General features: G+C 42.2%; 1 protein-coding gene and 1 long non-coding RNA gene across 4 annotated transcripts; one reads left to right on the forward strand and one right to left on the reverse strand.

The window, feature by feature from the left end:
* The first annotated feature begins 34 nt into the window (after positions 1–34).
* On the forward strand, positions 35–17,750 carry fadd (Fas (tnfrsf6)-associated via death domain). 3 transcript variants are annotated; one of them, XM_049717505.2, is made up of 4 exons: positions 35–654; positions 16,273–16,554; positions 16,970–17,104; positions 17,373–17,750. In XM_049717505.2, exons 1-4 carry the CDS (start codon positions 354–356, stop codon positions 17,405–17,407), a joined length of 753 nt encoding a protein of 250 aa, XP_049573462.1. In that variant the 5' UTR covers positions 35–353; the 3' UTR covers positions 17,408–17,750. The 3 variants fall into 3 exon arrangements, with proteins under 3 accessions (XP_049573462.1, XP_049573463.1, XP_049573461.1); XM_049717506.2 differs by having other exon boundaries at positions 17,397–17,750; XM_049717504.2 differs by having other exon boundaries at positions 16,970–17,750.
* Positions 7,846–8,216, reverse strand: LOC137840201 (uncharacterized). Its single transcript, XR_011086698.1, has 2 exons — positions 7,993–8,216; positions 7,846–7,907 (listed from the first exon to the last, which is right to left on the reverse strand). It is a non-coding gene; the product is annotated as an uncharacterized lncRNA (long non-coding RNA).
* Positions 17,751–20,323: the final 2,573 nt, after the last annotated feature.

Here is a 20,323-nt window from a genome sequence, read left to right on the forward strand (position 1 = left end):
TTCCATCTTTTGCCTCAACCTAAAAACATGCGCACCAGAGCGGTCTTCTGTCCTAAGATGGCCGACCTGCGACGACACTGGTGACTACAATTATCATGGATATCTATGATGGGCCGATTTGACGGCAGTGTACACTATTGGTGTCCACGTATGATGACTACTACGACTTCAGTGCGCGTCTGTTTGAAATTTACTGTGCAGTTAAAAGTCCTATGAAAAGGCAAATTTGTTTTTATATAATACGTCGACCGTTCTTCAACTTCGCCATTAAGGGACAGTCTTGACTCAGCACGCGGAAGTGAAAGTAAAATTATTTTCTGGACGACAATTCCAGACTTCTCCGTGTCCAAGCTATGGACTCTTTGAATTTCAATGCACTTTTACTGGATATATCCAGTCATATTACCACCGAACAGCTCGACAGTCTCAAGTATCTGTGCCTAGACAAAGTTGGAAGACGGGTGTCGGAAACGATCGACAGCGGATACAAATTGTTCCAGTGTTTGACCGAGAGAGGTGAGCTAAGGCAAGATAAAACAGAACTGCTGTCAGAACTTCTCAAACACATAAAACGACAGGATCTATCGGACAAGTTGAACAACTTTCAGTCACCACAGGATTGTGCTGGCATCCAACTCAGCCAAACGGAGAAAGGTATCGTTTCATTCCCACCCTTCACCTTTTTTCCCCCCACCAGACTTGGACGGCGTGGTAACAGAAAAACATGTATGGAGGTAGATTGGGGTCAGAAGTTTTGTAAGTGAAAAATCAAAACTCGTACTTGAAAAAATAAAACTTAAATCTGATAATAAACGTGCTGACCTTAAAACTTGAAAAATAAAACAATGTATTCAAAATATAAATAATTGTTTGAAAGATTTTTAGAGTTGAAAATAGTTTTGCTTCGCCTTGCTATTTTTTTTTAATAAAGTATTTATTTTCAGGTTTCACCTCAATTTATTTTTCAAGGTTTGACATTTTTTTTTCCAGTTGCATGTTTTTTACTTTCAGATTCACATTCAAAATGTGTCTAAATCAATTGCCCTTAAATCTCTTTTGGTGCTCAGCACTGTCCAAAATGGGTATTTACCGAGCCGCCCCGATTTGAACCTGAAAGGAAAAAAAAAAATCTGAATCTGGAAAAAACAAGAGTTGAACCTGAAAAAACAAAAAGTTAATCTGAAAATATAAAACATTCAACTGGAAAAAAGGAGACCTCAAATCTTGAAAAATAAATTGAGGTGAAACCTGAAAATAAATAGCTCATCCAAAAAAAATTACCAAGGCCAAGCAAAATTATTTTTAAAATAATTATTTTATATTATTTACTCTTGCACCTTATATACAGTTATACACTTTTTCACTTTACTTCTATGACCACTGATTGTACTTCTGCTGCTGTGTATGTATGTATGTGTGTGTGTGTGGGTCTGTATTGTCAATACTCTTATTACACACCGTGTGTGTGTGTGTGCGTGCGTGTGAATGTGAGAGAGAGTATTTTATTGTATAGTACTGCACATGTTTATCAGCATGTTTTTAGTTAATCTGCACATTGGAGACTGGTAAAACGCAATTTCAAACTTCTGTGGTAACCCTGTTACAGAGATCTTTGACAATAAAGTAAACTTGAACTTGAACTTGAAAATTATTTTTAACTCTAAAAAAGCCTTCAAAAAAGTATTTTTATTTTATTTATATTGTTTTATTTTTCAAATGTTAAGCTCAGCACGTTTATTTTCAGATTTTTTCAAGTACGAGTTTTGTTTTTCCAAGTACAAAATATTTGACCCCAATCTACCTCCATAAACATGATATTCTCTTTGTCATGTTTTACTGGCTACATCGTTTAGGGAAAAGCTGATTTTTTTTAACATCCACTTCATATTCACAATCTTAATCTACCCATTATTTGAAAAATTATTTACTAATGTGGGATCATTTGCATTGTATCTATGTGACCGATTCGATTTTAACAGCGTTCACATCAAATATGTTGCCAGGGTTTTTGCCGCACTTGGGATATTTGACCTATTTTTCTTAAAAACTCTTAAAAAATAGCCTATATGTTTTTCTTATAGCGGTTGAATTGTACCAATATGGCATCATTGTTTACGTTAATATATTAGCACAGTGTCAGACACTCGATGTTGAATCATTTATTTTCTTGTCATCAGAGCTTTGCCCTAAAAAGTGGATAAGTCTGCGGGACACGCTTAAAAGCTGAAGCCGCGAGATGACACGGATATAGAAGCTGGCTGCTGCTCATCCTATGTTTGGTGTGCACTTATAGTCAGTGCTTCAGTAAAACGCCAGCGTGATGAGCAAAGCCAAATGTATGGAGTTCGATTGGGTCAAACGTTTTGTAGTTGAAAAAAATGTGAATCTGAAAATATAAAACATGAACCGTATTTTCCGCACTGTAAGGCACACTGGATTATAAGGCACACCTTCATTGAATGTTTTATTTTAGAAATATTTTCATATACAGTCGTATGCAAAAGTTTGGGCATCCCTGATCATTTTCATGATTTTCCTTTATAAATCAATGGTTGTCCAGATCAGCAATTTCGGTTAAATATATCATATAGCAGGCAAACACAGTGATATTTGAGAAGTGAAGTTTAAAGGATTTACAGAAAGTGTGCAATCATTACTTGAATGTAGGTGCATAAATTTGGGCACCCCAACAGAAAAATCCTCCTTTTGCAGAAATAACAGCCTCTAAATGCTTCCTGTAGCTTCCAATGAGAGTCTGGATTCTGGTTGAAGGTATTTTGACTATTCTTCTTTACAAAATATCTCCAGTTACGGGTATTTAAGGTGGCCACTTGCAAGTTATTCTCCTCTTTGCACCTTCTCTGAAGAGTAGCAATATGGAAGCCTCAAAGCAACTGACAAATGACCTGAAAACAAAAATTGTTCAACGTCATAGTTTAGGGGAAGGATACAAAAAGCTAGCTCAGAGATTTCAGCTGTCAGTTTGCACTATGAGGAACATAGTGAGGAAATGGAAGACCATAGGCACAATTCTAGTTAAGGCAGGCCAAGAAAAATCTCAGCTAAGCAGAGGCGAAGAATGGTGAGAACAGTCAAAGTCAATCCACAGAGCAGCTCCAAAGACCTTACAACATGATCTTGCTGCAGATGGTGACAATGTGCATCGTTCAACTATTCAGTGCTCTTCGTACAAGGAGATGCTGTATGGGAGAATAATGCGGCATAAGCCTTTTCTGCGCACATGCCACAAACAGAGTCACTTGAGGTATGGTAAAACACATTTGGACAAGCCAGCTTCATTTTGGAATAAGGTGCTGTGGACTGATGAAACTAAAATTGAGTTATTTGGACATAAGGGGCGGTATGCATGGAGGAGGAAGAACACTTGCTACCCACAGTCAAATTTGGTGGAGGTTCCATCATGCTGTGGGGCTGTGTGGCCAGTGCAGGTACTGGCAATCTTGTTAAAGTTGAAAGTCGCATGCATTCAAGTCAGTGTTAGCAGACTCTTGCAAACAATGTTCAAGAATCAGTGACAAAGTTGAAGTTGTGCAGGGGCTGGATACCACAACAAGACAATGACCCCAAACACTGCTCAAATTCTACTAAGGCATTCATACAGAGTACAACATTCTGGAATGGCCATCTCAGTCCCCAGACCTGTATATTATTGAAAATCTGTGGTGTGATTTAAACCGGGCTGTCCATGCTCGGAAACCATCAAACCTGACTGATCTGGAGATATTTTGTTAAGAAGAATGGTAAAAAATACCTTCAACCAGAATCCAGACTCTCATTAGAAGCTATAGGAAGTGTTTAGAGGTTGTCACAGCTGCAAAAGGATGATCTACTAAATATTGATGCAATTTTTCTGTTGGGATGTCCAAATTTATGCACCTGCCTACTTTTGTTTAGGTAATGATTGCACTTTCTGTAAATCATATAAAATTCATTTCACTTCTCAAATAGCACAGTTTTTGTCTGCTATATGATATATTTAACTGAAATTGCTGATCCGAACAACCAATGATTTATAAAGGAAAATCTTGAAAATGATTAGGGGTGCCCAAACATTTGCATATGACTGAATATGGTGCACCTGTCTATAAGGCGCATAGAATAGAAGCTACTGCAGTCAAACTGAGGTTGACTGGGGTTGCGTTATGGAATGTCAAACCAGTCAACTAGGTATTTCAGTCAAACTTCATATATGGCAATCTTTATATACAATACCATATACAATACAAAAATTGCACAATAACACAACGTTGTTCAAATGTTAATGTGCACATTTACATAGCCCTGTCCACAAATCCCTCAAACTTTATATACGGCAAACTTTATATACAGTACGATATACAGGGTCCAGCAAAATGATCTGACACATTTGTAGGTTTAATAAAGTGCAAATAAATTAAAGAAACAAAAAATGTTTTTTTTTTTTTTTTCGAAAAGTACATATACAGTGATCCCTCGCTACTTCACGTTCCGTTTATCTGGCTTCACTACATCACGGATTTTTTTCCAAATTAAGAAAAACATTTAAAAGTCAAAATAAAGCTTCTAAATTGAGGAAACATGTGTCTTACCTTTAGTACAATGTAGTATTGCTCCAAACGTTCGTTTACATTCCTTTAGAAGTCCGTTTTCGCGTGTTAGCACGATCGCGAATTAGCACGATCGCGAATTAGCATCTTTCCGCTAACTCGTTAGCCTGCCCAGTCCTTCTTGTTGGTGACCGTACTTCACGGATTTCATTTATCGCGGGTGGTTTTTGGAATCAATTATCCGTGATAAACGAGGTAATGCCATTTTGTTTTGTTTCGTTTCTTTTCATTTTCGTTTCGTTTTCGAATAATGTTATTTTGTTTCATTTCAGTTGCTAACATGAATTCGACCAGTGAGCATCGCGCTTTCATTGTGGAAACGTTTATCAAGAACGAATCTGTAACTGCAGCACAACGAGCGTTCCGTTTGCGCTTCAGACATGATAGACATGATCCCGTGCCTACTCAAAACACGATCTTGTTATGGGTTACTAACTTCAGAGCCAGTGGATCAGCATTGAAATGAAAATCAACAGGCCGACCTCGCACCACCAGAACTCCAGAAAATGTGGCAGCAGTAAGACCAAAATAACATTATTCGAAAATGGCATTATATGTACTTTTCGAAAATAAAATAAAAAACTTTTTTGTTTCTTTATTTTATTTGCATTTTATTAAACCTACAAATATAGCAGATCATTTTGCCGGACCCTGTAAAATACAAACATTGCACAATAATGCAACCTTCGAACGTTAATGTGCATATTTACACATCCCCGTCCACGAATCCGTTAAATTCTTCCTCTTCCGTGTCCAAATTGAACAGTTGAGCGAGTGCAGCATTCAATGTGCCTGATGCCCTCTCGTCATTATCCGTGTCAGTGTCGCTGCTATTCCCTGGCAGTCCAGTTATTATTCCTTCTTTCGCGAAAGTTCGGACCATAGTTGAGACTGATTTATCAGCCCAGGCATCCACAATCCATTGGCAGACAATGACATATAAGTCGCCCAGTGCTGTCTCCCTGTTTTGGTGAATTTGTGTTCGCCTTCTGCTATCCACTGCTCCCACCCAGCTCGCATTGTAGCTTTTAATGCCATGTCAAAGTCAAAGTCAAAGTCAGCTTTATTGTCAATTTCTCCACATGCCAAAGACACACAAAGAAACCGAAATTTCGTTCCCCCCTATCCCACGGTGACAAGACATGGCTCACAACAGACAAACAAGTAAACAAGTATAACAAAAGCGTGCTGAATAAATAATGAATAAATAACACAACAATAAATAAATAAATAAATAAATAAATAAATAAATAAATAAATAGGAGGAGCAGAAAAAAAAGGAGCAAGTGCGCGTACAGCAGACATTCCCGAAAATAGCGCAACAGTGCCGCACGCTACGCAGAAGGGGGTAGCGAGTTCAGGGCCCTAACAGCCTGGAGAAAGAAGCTGTTGGCGAGTCTGGTGGTGCGGGAGCGCAGGCTCCTGTACCTCTTCCCAGAGGGCAGAAGGTCAAACAAAGAGTGAGCCGGGTGACTCACATCTCTGGCAATCGAGGTTGCCTTGCGGGCGACATGGGAGGTGTAAATGTCCTTCAGGGAGGGTAGCGAAGCACCAATAATCTTACCAGCCGTATTCACTATGCGCTGCAGGGCCTTCAAGTTCTGTTCAGTGCAGTTACCACCACCAACATCAAGTGGCTGGAGTTCTTGAGTTAATCCACCCAGGAGGGCACCTCCGGCAGCTCTTCGCTTTGACTTGGACATCCACTTTTTCATTGGTTTTCATCATATGTATTATTTGTGCCCTCTCTGCATCCATTGCAGCCTGGTGATCCTGAAAGGGGGATCCTTCCATCTGTGATCCCTTCTCAAGGTTTCTCATTTTCCCCTGGTAGGTGTTAGTGTGGTGCTCCCTCTAACTTATTTTGCAAGAACCACACGGGAGACGGTATCCCCTTTAAGCACTTGCAAGTGGAGAATTTGCTCGTTGCTGTAGGTACAGCAATGTTCGAACAAAGTCTGCCTTTGGTCTCTTGCAAGAGCATATTTATTGAGAACAAGTACAGTTAAGGACAAAAATTATTAGCCCCCCCTTTGAAAATTTCATTATTTTTTGACTATTTCCTGACTGCTACTTACTAGAGCAATGAAATTTTAGCACAGCATTTATGAGCATATCAGATTTATTAGGAAACCTTTATTACACATAATTTTGCTCAGAAGCGGAACATTGCATACAAAACCAAAAAATACCATGGTCAAAATGATTAGCCCCCCTAACACCAATAGTCAATTGTGTATACTTTTTGCTGGACAACAGCTTGCAGTCGTTTTGTATAGTTCTCAACAAGCTTAAGACAGGTCTCACATTCTTCCTTGGCAACTCTCTCAAGTTCCTCCAGGTTTGATGGTCGTCTGTCGTGAACTCTGGTCTTCAGTTGTTTCTATAAGTTTTCGATGGGGTTTAAATCTGGGCTTAGTGCAGGCCACTTCAGAACATTGACTTTGCTCTTCTGAAGGTATTCCTTCACCATTATCGATGTATGTTTCGGGTCATTGTTGTGCTGAAACACAAAACGACAACCAAAACCCGGCTTCGAAGCAGACTGTTTAAGATTTTCCCTCAAAATCTTCTCAGAATCTTCTCTCCTCGTGATTCCTTCTATCCTGACAAGATTCCCAGTGCCAGCTGCACTGAAGCACCCCCAAAGCATAATACTCCCACCTCCGTGTTTCACAGTCGGGACAGTGTTCCTATGCTTCTCCCTTCTTCCTCCAAACAAAGGCTGCATCTCGGTGACCAAACAGCTCCAGTTTAGTCTCATCTGACCACAGAACACGCTTCCAATATTGATCGCCTTTCTCCATGTTGTCCCGAGCATACTGCAATCTCACTTAAAGGTGTCTCTTTTGAAGGAGTGGAGTTCTTCTTGGTCTGCACCCTCGCAGACCATTTCTGTGCAGGGCTCTTGTGACTGTCTTCCTTGAGACACCTATTCCAGACTTCCCCAAGTCATTAACTATTGTCTTGGCAGTTGTTCGTGGATCTTTCGATACATCTCTGACTACCTTTCTTTCCAAAGATTTTGAAATCTTTCGCTTCCTGCCTCTGCCTTTGTTGTTCTGTACTGTGTGAATTTCCTTGAACTTCTTTATAATGCTTCTGACTGCAGTTCTTGAGACTTTGAATTGCTTTGATATACTTGTACTGATCTCCCTGTGCATTATGTACTTCATGTACATGAAGTGACTGATGTCACAGTTCATCAGCCAGCCAAACTCATGTATAGAAGACTTGAGCCAGGATTCAGAGCGTCTTGCTCCCTTTATTTCGATTCAGTGTTAAACACAACGAGTGAAACTGCAAGTGAAACAACAAACACACTTAGTTTCTTCTTATCTTATAAACAATAATAAAGTTATCCAATAAAACAATGATAACTTACAGCCGTTGATTCCGTGAGCATAAGGAGAGGAGAAAGTTTCGCTTAGATGACGCGAGTAACGCCAACGTCTCTCCACTCATCAGATGTCAAGTCGCTTCAACAAAAACATGCGCAGCTTCCGGTGCATTTCAAAATACATTTCCGGTTTGCTTCCGAACGACAAATAACCATTGTGTATGCTTCTTTACATAGAAAACATTACATCATGAAAACAATTCTGAGGGCAGAACAATACTTGTATAACCTTCTTCTTCCTTGTGAGCATCAACAATTCTTTTTCTTAAATCAAGACTAATGTGAACCAAAGGTAAACTTCAGCCAAGCGTAATATTGAAAGCAACCTCTAGATTTGATTTCAGCTTGGCAAAGTTTTAACAACTTGTTAGACCAGTGTTTTGGAATATAACTCAACAGATCAACCATTACTCCCAAAGGGCTAATAATTTTGACCATGGTATTTTTTGGTTTTGTATGTAATGTTCTGCTTCTGAGCAAAATTACGGGTAATGAAGGTTTCCTCATAAATCTGATATGCCCATAGCTGCTGTGCTAAAATTTCATTGCTCTAGTAAGTAGCAGTCAGGAAATATTAAAAAAATAATGACATTTTCAAAGGGGGGCTAATAATTTTGTCCTTAACTGTAGGGTAGGGGTGACATTGGACATGTTTGGTGGTCACCTCAGCAACTGGTTAATCAGTGCGGAGGGGCCCAGCTCATTATTTTACAAGGTCGTGGAAACAAGAACTAGTGGAGCATTTTAGATGACTAACTAAGCAAGAATGTTTTCACACCATTTGGAAAGTTTCAACAACTGAATGGTTAAACTTTTCAGAGTCAAGGAAAGGTAAAAGGTTTAAACAAAGTTAATAATTCTAGTCGACATTCCAATATAATCATACGATCAAGATAATCTGTAAACCCTAACAGTAGTTTTTTTTTTTTTAGTTTTTCCTTGCCCTTTGGGGAGCTTAAGATCAGGGGATGCTTTGAGAATATTTTTTGTCAATTTTTGTCTATGTGAAGCCCTTTGAGACTGCTTGTGATTTAGGGCTATACAAATAAACTTGACTTGACTAGAATTACGTCAAGCTCCGAATTAGTTTTCTTCACTTGATTTTTGATACCATCTGTGATATGAAGGATGTGCAGACCAGAATCCCCAAAGCCACAGGAGTGTTCCAACACCTCCGGAATAAATGGTCATCAAAATATCATCATTACGTTCACAAAACTGCGCCCCTACATGTCAGTGGTTATCCCTACAGTCACCTACGCTTGAGAGACAAGGATGAAGACATCAAGCATCACCAACAAGCTGGATGTCTTCCACCGACGGTGCCTCAGATACATCTTGAGGATCTCATGGAGAGACCACATCACCAACAAAGAGGTGATGAGAAGAGCAGGGGTAGCACCACTGTCTGACATAGTCTCGGACAGGAGAAGGAGAATGGCTGGGCACGTACTCCGACTGCCAAGAGAGAGACTGGCAAGTGGGGCAATGGACTGGATGCCAGAAGGGGGAAAGAGGAAGAGAGGGCGACCAAAAAAGACGTGGAGACAAACAGCTAAGGAAGACCTGCGAGAGATGGGAGTCAGCTGGCATGGAGCAAGAAGGATCGCCAGTGACCAGAGCTAATGGAGAGAACTCGTCGCCCAATGTTCCAATAGGAACTAATTAACTAACTAGCCAACCAACCATATGGCATATAGATTCATATGCTAAATTGATTAAATGGATTAAAACTGAACGGAGTAAAATATATCCCCTAAACAGATTATAAACAGGGTCTGCAACCCCTTGAGTGATAAATTAAACTTTTCTACAATCCTGGAGACTTCAAGTGCACAATATGTATTTAAAAGCTAAAAAGTGTATCATCCATGATATGTCTCATTTAAATATCTTTTACAACCCCGCGGATACCATGTGATAAATTTAGGTCACTAGGTGTCACTGTTTCTGTACATTCATATCAATGAATTGACAAAGTCCAATTATAATAACGTTTGTTTATTCTTATTGTGCTTTACAGTAAGTACGGAGCACCGAAGTTAAAAACGCAGGTTTCTTTTTCCATGTCTGATGAGAAAATTATATTTCTCTGTTGATTAACGCAAGAAGCATCCGAGCATTCAACAGCTCACGATTAGCTTGGCACATATGCCAGCTCTTACGTGCGTTCTACATTCCATTCGGAATGAAATTGAATAACAACAAAACTGCAACTTAGCAAAACAATGTTTCACTTTCCCACTCTTCTATCGTGATATGTGATATATGACTTGTGACTTCATCTTTGTGTGGCCATGGATGTCTTCGCCTCAACAACTGGTATTTAAGAATTAGTGAACGTATAAGTGTTGTGTGGGCGGCTCGGTGGCGCACTGGTTAGCACGTCCGCCTCACAGTTAGTTTCGATTCCACCTCCGGCCCTCCCTTTGTGGAGTTTGCATGTTCTCCCCGTGCCTGCGTGGGTTTTCTCCGGGCACTCCGGTTTCCTCCCTCATCCCAAAAGCATGCTTGGTAGGTGGATTGAGCATTCCAAATCTCCCCTAGGAGTGAGTGCGAGTGCGGATGGTTGTTCGTCTCTGTGTGCCCTGCGATTAGCTGGCAACCGGTTGAGTCCCCCGCCTACTGCCCGATGACCACTGGGATAGGCTCCAGCATGCCCGTGACCGCCTTGGGGACAAAATGGTACAGAAAATGGATGGATAAGTGTTGTATTGTACGTGTGGTGTTCTGCCTTCTGTATCTTTAGTATTGGAATGTCGTTATTTGCTATTTACTAGCCTAGAGCGCCGACCTGTCGCTAAGTACAAGTATTTGCTCACACAAAATACAAGACCTGGTAACAGCATCAGTTATACTGTGCATTTTACGTAGCTGATGTTCTTTAAACGTTGTTGCCAAGGACAAGATTTTTATGTAAGTATTGTCAACTAATGGTTTTTCTGTTCAAACTTGTGTAAGCGATTGCAGGTTCATTTTATTTACAGAGCAAAGTCATGTTAGCCTACTTGTTACAAGCTAACAATCGCCTAACGCGGCGTTTCTTTATTTGTATTGTAGTATTACGATGGTCCTGAGAGGGCAATGGTTTGAGGCCATTCCTCAATAAATCAGCATTAAAGAAAACAAAGTCTGATTATTTGGGGCATCGTTCGCTCACTGTCTAGCTGGTGAAAAAGAGAAGCTTCCCGCGAACGTTTCCATTTTTTAAAAATTCCTCTGATGACAAGAAAAATGTTTCAACATCGAGTGGCCCACACTATGCTAATACTATTATGTAAACAATGTATAGTTGAACAGCTGCAGAAATGAAGAAAAAAAAAAGTAAAACCATACCAGGTAAATCCCAAATTCCTCACTCAGTTCTCTAAGCCTGCTTTTGTCTCAGTATTGTTACATGGGTGTGTTGTAATACTTGGGATGATCAACTAATGCTGCATTTTTTAAAACTCTTATTTACTTTTAAAACTCCTGCATTTGATTCTCTCCTTCCCTACACGGTCCGCCGGTACGCGCACAGTGTGTCACTTAGTACATTCCCAAAGCTTAATGGCTGACACAAGGCGTACCACACATAACGTTATTTTCATTCATATCCATTGGGGAGGCAGAATGAGCTTTGCGCATCCTTGCATCCCATGCTTCAAAGGGCCTCATCTGCGCCGCTCTATACTCACATGCGCCCGCACACGGGAACTACATTGACTGCGATTGAATCGCGTCACCAGAAATGCTGGCAACATATTTGGTGTGATTGCAGCATTGGCCAACTAGAGGCCATGTCCAAATGAAAAGTCAACAAGCACGCTGTATCAGAAAAGTTTCAGCCGTCACAAACATCCAACAGAGGGCCTAACAATCCAACGAACTTAATTCATTCCATGATTGTGTTCGTAGGTAGAAAAGTTCTTAAGCAGAATCAATTTTACCCATAAGAATGACTGCTAAAGGTAAAAATAATGTTTAAGTGCTTTACCTTGAAAGACTTGGTATAGGACTAGGCGCTTGAGAGACAGGGGGTGGGGGGTGAAAAAAAAATCATGTACCGTGGTTAATTTCTACATTCGCTACACCCTCTTCTGACTACTCTCGCCGCTTCGTGCACTAGCTTTCTTAGGAGACACGATTGACTACAAAAACCTCTGACGAAGTATGGACGAACTTGTCAATATGCTAACGTGCGCCGAGACAAACATCGAAAGTGGCTGCTCAGGTGCCCAGGTGCAGCTTTGTGACCGAATGGATGAATGAGGGGTTAGGACAGGGGTGGGCAAACTTTTTGACTTGCGGGCCGAATTGGGTTCTAAATTTTGACCGGGGGGCCGAACCAGGAGCAGATGGATGTAGTGTTTGTGTGAAGTAATATAAAGGACCTGTAAAGGTCATTGCATAAAAGGTTTTGGCCTTTAGTAGGTAGTAAAGCATGGATATTCAAAAAAAGTTTTTTGAAAAAAATGCATTTATTAACAGCATTAAAAAAAATAAACATCCCTAAAAAACTGCTTTCAGTGATTCTCATAAAATATGGCAGTTATTATGAATAACACTCTCCATCACTTCAGTGCCTGCAGGTCAGATTAATGAAAGATGTATGTTTATCTTATGAGATCACATCAAACGGCAAACATTCTGACCAAATATATCATCTTGAAGAATCGGTGAAAGCATACATCCAAATAAAGTAATCAAAACGGCAACACGGTGAGGGGTATCTGAAAATCAGAGCAGAGTTTTAACTCACAAACACCTGGTAACAGAGGTGAGGAAATGGAAAACACTTCCTTAAAGTAAGCCTTAAGAACTTTAAAGGTTAAGATTAGTCACAAACAGGTGGTGCATCAATGTCCTTGAGCATCCTGCATTGTTTGAAAATGAGAATGGTCGCTAGTTTCAATCCCTGCTATTTGTACAGATCATATTCAAAATGCATTTTTTTACAACAAACTTGAAAGCCTCCCCTTCATTTTCAGTGTTCATTTGATGTTGATGTTCATGTGGCTGAACGTCACCTCGCGTACGTCGAGGCAAACTCGGCCACTCTTTTTAAACACTCGGCACTCAGTGTCCACCTTGCTTTTCCTTGGGCGACTCATTTTAATGGAAGGATTCCAGGGGAAGGTTTGTGGGTGGCTTTAGCGTAAAACTGTATCCGAAAACTCGGCGCGCAAATTACAAGAATGCTGTCGTCACAGCCCACGCTCTAAATTCGGCACTGCTACAAATAGAGTGCGAGTGCGCCATTTCCGTACTACTGAGTACGTACACGCACTTGTGAGTGTGCACCGAGCTTTCTGACACGGCTTCCGGTAGTAAATGCGCAGGTGAGTGGTTCCCCATCTACTGGGGAAACGCAGTCATTGCAGGCAAAATGACCGAAAAAAAAAAAGTTTAATAATACAATTTATTTAGGGTTGGCGGGCCGGATTAAACGGTCCCGCGGGCCGGATGTGGCCCGTGGGCCGTAGTTTGCCCATACCTGGGTTAGGAGGTCTTTGAGGTATTGAGGAGCGTTGCTGTAGATGCAGAGGTGGGTAATGAGTGCGATCTTGTAATGAATTCTTGATGTTATGGGAAGCCAGTGTAGGTGCTGAAGAATAGGGGTGATATGGTCATGTTTGTGGGTTTTCATCAGAGTTCGGGCGGCACAGTTCTGAATGAATTGGAGTTTCTGGAGGTGTTTGTTGGGGTATACCGATGAGCGGGCTGTTACAGTAGTCCAGCCTGGAGGAGATTAGGGCGTGGACGAGCTTTTCTGCATCGGAGAAGCTGAGGAAGGGGCGGAGTTTAGAAATGTTTTTGACATGGAAAAAGCAGGTTTTGTACAGATGTTTGATGTGGTTGATAAAGGTAAGTTGTGGGTCGAACTTCACCCCGATGTTGGTAACAGAGGTGGAGAGGGGGATATCTTGACCAGAGAAGGAGATGGTGGTTATGGGTGATGACTGGATCTGGTGAGGGGTGCTAATTTGTACGGCTTCGGTTTTGTAACTGTTCAGTTGAAGGAAGTTCTAACTCATCCACGCCCTAATCTCCTCCAGGCAGTTGTAAAGGTGCTGTGTGGGTGATGATGAGGGGACCGGAGTGGAGCGTGGATTGGGGTCAGTCCGGAGGTATAACTGGGTGTCATCGGCATAGCAGTGAAAAGAGATGCCATGTCTGCTGATGACCTGACCCGGGGGGAGCATGTACAGAATAAAAAGGAGGGGTCCTAGGACAGATCCGTGAGGGACACCGCACGTGACAGGGGCTGTATTTGACTTGGAGGAGCCCAGGCTGACGTACTCTGTCCTGTCAGCAAGGTATGAGGTGAAGCAGTCCAGTGTGGAGAGATGGAGACCAATGTTGGTGTGGAGATGGTTAAGGAGGATATGGTAGTCAACGGTATCAAAGGCTGCTGAAAGATCAAGGAGGATGAGCAGGGAGGGGGATCCAGAATTGGTGGAGATGAGGAGGTCATTGGTTACCCTCAGCAGTACTGTCTCTGTGCTATGTTAGCTATGGGCAGTGCGGAAACCAGACTGGAAGGCTTCAAATAGTGAAGGTGTTCCTGTAGCTGTATGGCAACAACTTTTTCAAGGACTTTGGACAGGAATGGAAGAAGAGAGATAGGCCGGTAGTTGGAGAGACATTCTGGGTCTAGGCTGTTTTTTTTCAGGAGCGGCTTGATAACGGCGGGTTTTGAGTGATGGCTGGACATGGCCTGAGTTTAGTGAGTGGTTTATTATTTGTGTGATAAGAGGGCTTATGACAGACAGGTTAGATTTGATGAAAGGAAATTTCCATGGAAATAACACTGTACACGGAGACACCCAGGTCATATGCTGCCGGATTATTGATGGAGGGAGAGTCTGAGATGACCAGGGGGGATTATCAATATGACTGTTCATATCACCCAGTATTATATTATTGGAAGATAGAGAGCAGAGGGAGGTGAGAAGGTCATGAAACTCAGGGATGAACAATGGGTGTGGTTTGGGCGGCCGGTAAATAAGAACAGCATTGATCCTGGACGGAGGTTTTGATTTGAAGGCCAGATATTCAAAAGAGGACACTTGAGGTAGAGAGAGGAGACAGCTTGAGAGTGTCGCGGTAGATCACTGCCAGGCCACCACCTCGGCCAGTGCAGGTAACTGTAACCAGGGGGACAGGCTTCATTTAATGATGAAAAAACCTGAGGTTGGTGCCAGGTCTCAGTGAGGCACATCAGGTCAATATCTTTCTCAAGAATGTGATCATGGACCAAGCTTGATTTATTTGCAGGAACTGAGCATTGAAAAGTTCAGTATTAATGTGGAATTGATCAGTAAATCTCTGGATGGGACAGAGTAGGCTGGGATCCACACCTCTCCTCCCTCGACAGACAGTATGGCCAAGTCTCGCGATGTTTCCAGCGCTATTCCTTACCGCGGTGTCCGCGCTCTGATGACGTGTCAGTGATGCGATCGGAAGAGCGGACGACCAGGCGGGCGTGATGGAGCCGGCGTCGGGAGGCTGGATGTAAACAAGCTTTCTCCGTGATGTTCCAGTTTTAAGCTGCGCCAGGGTAGAAGGTCCGTTTACCGGAGTAATCAGCGGGGCTGGTACCGGAAAGACGGGCTGGATCCAATGGCTGCATACGAACCGGGACAGGAGGAGAAAATCCGCGGCGCAGCTCAGCCGAGAAGGAGACTCTCAGGTGAGCTTTGAGGCGGAAAATCACACCGGCAAGTCTCCCTCGTCTTCTAGAGCGCTTTCTCTGGGGGAGAGGGCATGACAGCTGGCGTCGGTGTTCAGAGCCGCAGGGTCTGTTGGAACAGGACTTTTGGTTGCGATCCCTCCGGGGAGAGACAGTAGACAGTCGGCGCAGGTGTTCAGGAATGTCCGCCAGCACCGGTGTTTGCTGATTGAAAAATGGGCGATCAGGTAGCAGTGGGGATTCAAACCAAGCCCTAAAGTCGAGGAGGGTTTGGCGATCATATATCAGCAGAGCAGAAACATACCAGAAGGCAGAAAGCAGCAGGAGCAGGAAAAAGACTTAACAGCAAAGGAGTGAGGCAGACGGCTTGCCATCACGGGCGCCATCTTTTCAGAATATATATGGCCCACCAGTTATTTATTAAACTTCACGACATTGCTTCCTTTGCCCATTAAGACCTCAACGTGTGGCGCTCCAGAGGTACACTTTAATTTTGATAAGGCTCACAGTTTTGGAGATTTGTATTTAATTAGTTGCCACATTTCACCTGAAAACATTTCCCCTCTCCTTTTTCTTTATTTATTTTTCAGACAAGCTGGAGATTGCCATAAACCTGATGGCTGAGAATTTGGGGCCAACCTGGCGAAAATTAGGACGCAAACTAGGTTTCAATGAAACTAAACTAGAGTCCATTTCAATGAGGTTTCCAAAAGATCTGGAAGAGACAGCCAGAGAGCTATTGAAGGAATGGATGGAGAGTCGTCAGGCCAATGCTCATACAGGAGAGTTGATTGAGGCCCTCAGAGCATGTCATCAAAATCTCACAGCTGATCAGGTGGAAGCTGCATGCATGTCATCAGAGAAACAAGATGGTAACATTACAATTCAAGCCATATATTAAAAATCAACCATCAGTGATGTCTTTATTTATAAAATAATAAAGGGACACAAAAGCAATGATTGTCTATTTTTCACAAACTAGCTGTAGTTTTTGATCAGGAAAATGATTCCCCCCCCCCCCCCCCCCCCCCCCATTTTATCCATTCATTTTGGATAAACAATTAAGCAACTTATACCTTCCGAGACAGAACACTTTTAATGAGAACTATGCAATTTTTTCAAGTCCAACTTTTCAATTTTAAAAGGCCGACCTCCGGGGGTAGTCTCGCAGTTATTTTTCCGCACATGGGCCGGCTAACTGGTAGCGCAATGATGCACACGGGCCGGCTGACTGACAGTATGTCTATACCCCGCTGCAACTCCTGCTCCGCCTGGATGGATGACGAGCGTCTGCAACGGGAAGCTGTGATGATGAAGGTGCTGCTGGCTGCGAACAGCGTCAGTTGATTGCAGGCAAAGAGCCTCCTCGCAGGTCTGGCGAAGAAGGTGCTGCTGGCTGCCTCACTGGAGTCAGTGAACAAGGTCAGCATCGGGGTATGGAAACCCTCAAGAGTCATTATTAAATAGTCAAAATATTAGTTTGAAATAAATACCTTTTTCAAAAATGTATAATATATCCATTACATTTTAAAATGAAATTATTATAAAATGTGTTCTTAAAGGTATTAGAGAGGATCTTATTTAGGCAAAGCAAGGCAGATTTATTTATATAGCGCCTTGTTAGATAAATTGTATATATATGTTATCATGCGTTCCCTAATGAGTACTTATTAATAAAGTTATTGCGCAGAATGCTTGCTGTTTCTTCTTGCAGACATCACCTAGTCCACAACAAGTCAAACGATGCTGGCTGGAGCTTCCTGACCTTCTACACATCTGGGAATCCAAGAAAGTTGTTGATGTCTGCACATGTCATTTTGTCTATGCACTCTTTTCACATGACTACTTTGTTTCCCATAACATTTTATTCTTGCGACTTCTAGTTTCACATAGAATCTCGTTTCTTCTCTCATGAGACAAAGCCCACGCTTTCCCCCCCACCTATCAGGGGCTAGTCTCACATTGTAGGTAGGGCATTCCTGAATAAAAAGAGAGGAGTGTAAACAAGACCTTTAGTGTATTTTGGATTGCTGTAAGTCTGGATGCACTCCTCGCGAGAAAAGATCAACATTCTGTCTCACTGGTTTTGTCTGCTGATCCTTTTGCTGAATCTGAACCTAACACGCCTTTCACACACAAGGCAACTCAATGTGCTTTACATAAGAAGGATTAAAAAACAAAGAACATAGAGCATACAAAAGGGGAAAAAATACAGAATATAATGCTTACAAAATCCATCCATCCATCCATCTTCTTCCGCTTATCCGGGGTCGGGTCGCGGGGGCAGCAGCTTTAGGAGGGACTCCCAGACTTCCCTCTCCCCAGCCACTTCATCCAGCTCATCCCGGGGGATCCCAAGGCGTTCCCAGGCCAGCTGAGAGACATAGTCTCTCCAGCGTGTCCTGGGTCGTCCCCGGGGTCTCCTACCGGTGGGACATGCCCGGAACACCTCCCCAGGGAGGCGTCCAGGAGGCATCCTGATAAGATGCCCGAGCCACCTCATCTGGCTCCTCTCAACGTGGAGGAGTAGCGACTCTACTCCGAGTCTCTCCCGGATGACCGAGCTCCTCACCCTATCGCTAAGGGAGAGCCCGGACATCCTGCGGAGAAAACTCATTTCGGCCGCTTGTATCCGGGATCTCGTTCTTTCGGTCACGACCCATAGCTCGTGACCATAGGTGAGGGTAGGAGCGTAAATCGACCGGTAAATTGAGAGCTTTGCCTTTTGGCTCAGCTCCCTCTTCACCACAACGGACCGGTACAGGGTCCGCATTACTGCCGACGCTGCACCGATCCGCCTGTCGATCTCGCGCTCCATCCTCCCCTCACTCGTGAACAAGACTCCAAGATACTTGAACTCCTCCACTTGGGGCAGGATCTCATCCCCGATCCGGAGAGGGCATTCCACCCTTTTCCGATCGAGGACCATGGACTCGGATTTGGAGGTGCTTACAAAATCAAGAAAAAAAATTATACATATACTATATACATACACATATATACATATATACATATATACACATATGCATATATAAATAAAATTAAAAAGAAAGGATTTTAATTTAAGAATACGCTGCGGTAAACAGTAACGTTTTTAGCCCTGATTTAAAGGAGCTAACAGTTTGAGCAGACCTCAGATCTATGGGAAGTTGGTTCCACAGGTGAGGAGCATAATAACTGAATGCTGCTTCTCCTTGCTTGGTTCTTGTTCTTGGGACATGCAACAAGCCAGTTCCAGATGACCTGAGAGGTCTGGATGCTTCATAAGAAACAAGTAGATCAAGCATGTATTTTGGTCCGAGACCATTCAGCGTTTTGTAGACCAGCAGTAGGATTTTAAAATCTATCCTTTGACTCACAGGAAGCTGGTATAGCGATCTAATGACCGGTGTAATATGATCCAGTTTCCTGGTGTTTGTGAGGACTCTGGCAGCAGCATTCTGGATCAGCTGAAGCTGCCTGATGGATTTTTTGTTAAGGCCTGTAAAAATGCCATTACAATAATCTAACCTACTAAAAATGAAGGTATGAATAAGTTTTCCCATATCTTGTTGAGACAGAAACCCCTTAATTGTAGTTATGTTTTTCAGGTGGTAATAGGCAGATTTAGTGATAAACTTAAGATGGCTGTTGAAGTTCAGGTCTGAGTCAATAATTACACCGAGATTTCTGACTTGATTTGTAGCTGTCCATGACATAGAGTGAAGGTGAGCGCTGACCTTTTCATTTTTAGGTCCAGAAATGATCACCTCTGTCTTTTCTGCATTTAGCTGGAGGAAATTCTGGCACATCCACTTATTGATTTGATGAATACAATTTCTCAGTGCGAGTAGGGGACTGTGGTCATGTGATGACATTGAGATATAAAGTTGTGTGTTATCGGCATAAGTGTGATATGAGATATTGAGATGTTCCATAATCTTAGCTAGGGGTAGCATATAGATGTTAAAAAGTAGCGGTCCCAGAATGGACCCTTGGGGAACCCCACGTGATCTTAGTTCTCTCAGACTCATGGTTTCCCATTGACACAAAAAAGTCTCTATCTTTTAAGTAAGATTTGAACCGTTGTAGCACAGTGCCGGTAAGTCCCACCCACTTTTCCAATCTGCTGAGTAGTATGTTATGATCAACTGTATCAAAAGCAGCACTGAGATCCAGTAATACCAGGACAGAGGATTTGCCTGCATCATTATTTAGATGAATGTCATTTAAGACTTTTAAAAGTACAGTCTCAGTGCTGTGGTGTGGTCGAAATCCAGACTGAAATGTATCGAAAAGATTGTTTTGCTGGAAAACAACCTTTTCATTGATTTTCCCCAGGAATGGTGGATTTGATATTGGCCTATAGTTACTAATTGTTGTGGCATCTAGATTTGGTTTTTTTAAAAGAGGTTTTCTTACTGCAGTTTTCAAAGCCTGGGGAAACTGGCTTGCTTGAAGAGAACTATTTATTATCTGCATTACATCTGGAGCTATGCAGCTAAAAACAGTTTTAAAAAAGTTGGAAGGCAGAGTATCAAGGCTGCATGTTGCAGGCTTTAATTTTGAAACCGTTTCTGTTAGAGCTGTATAATCTATGAGGTGTTAGGTTACGGATTCTAGTTATTGATCTGACTCCAAATTGCAATCAACACTTAACAC

Source organism: Syngnathus scovelli, chromosome 4 (genome assembly GCF_024217435.2).
Source record: "Syngnathus scovelli strain Florida chromosome 4, RoL_Ssco_1.2, whole genome shotgun sequence".
Classification (NCBI taxonomy): Eukaryota; Metazoa; Chordata; class Actinopteri; order Syngnathiformes; family Syngnathidae; genus Syngnathus; species Syngnathus scovelli.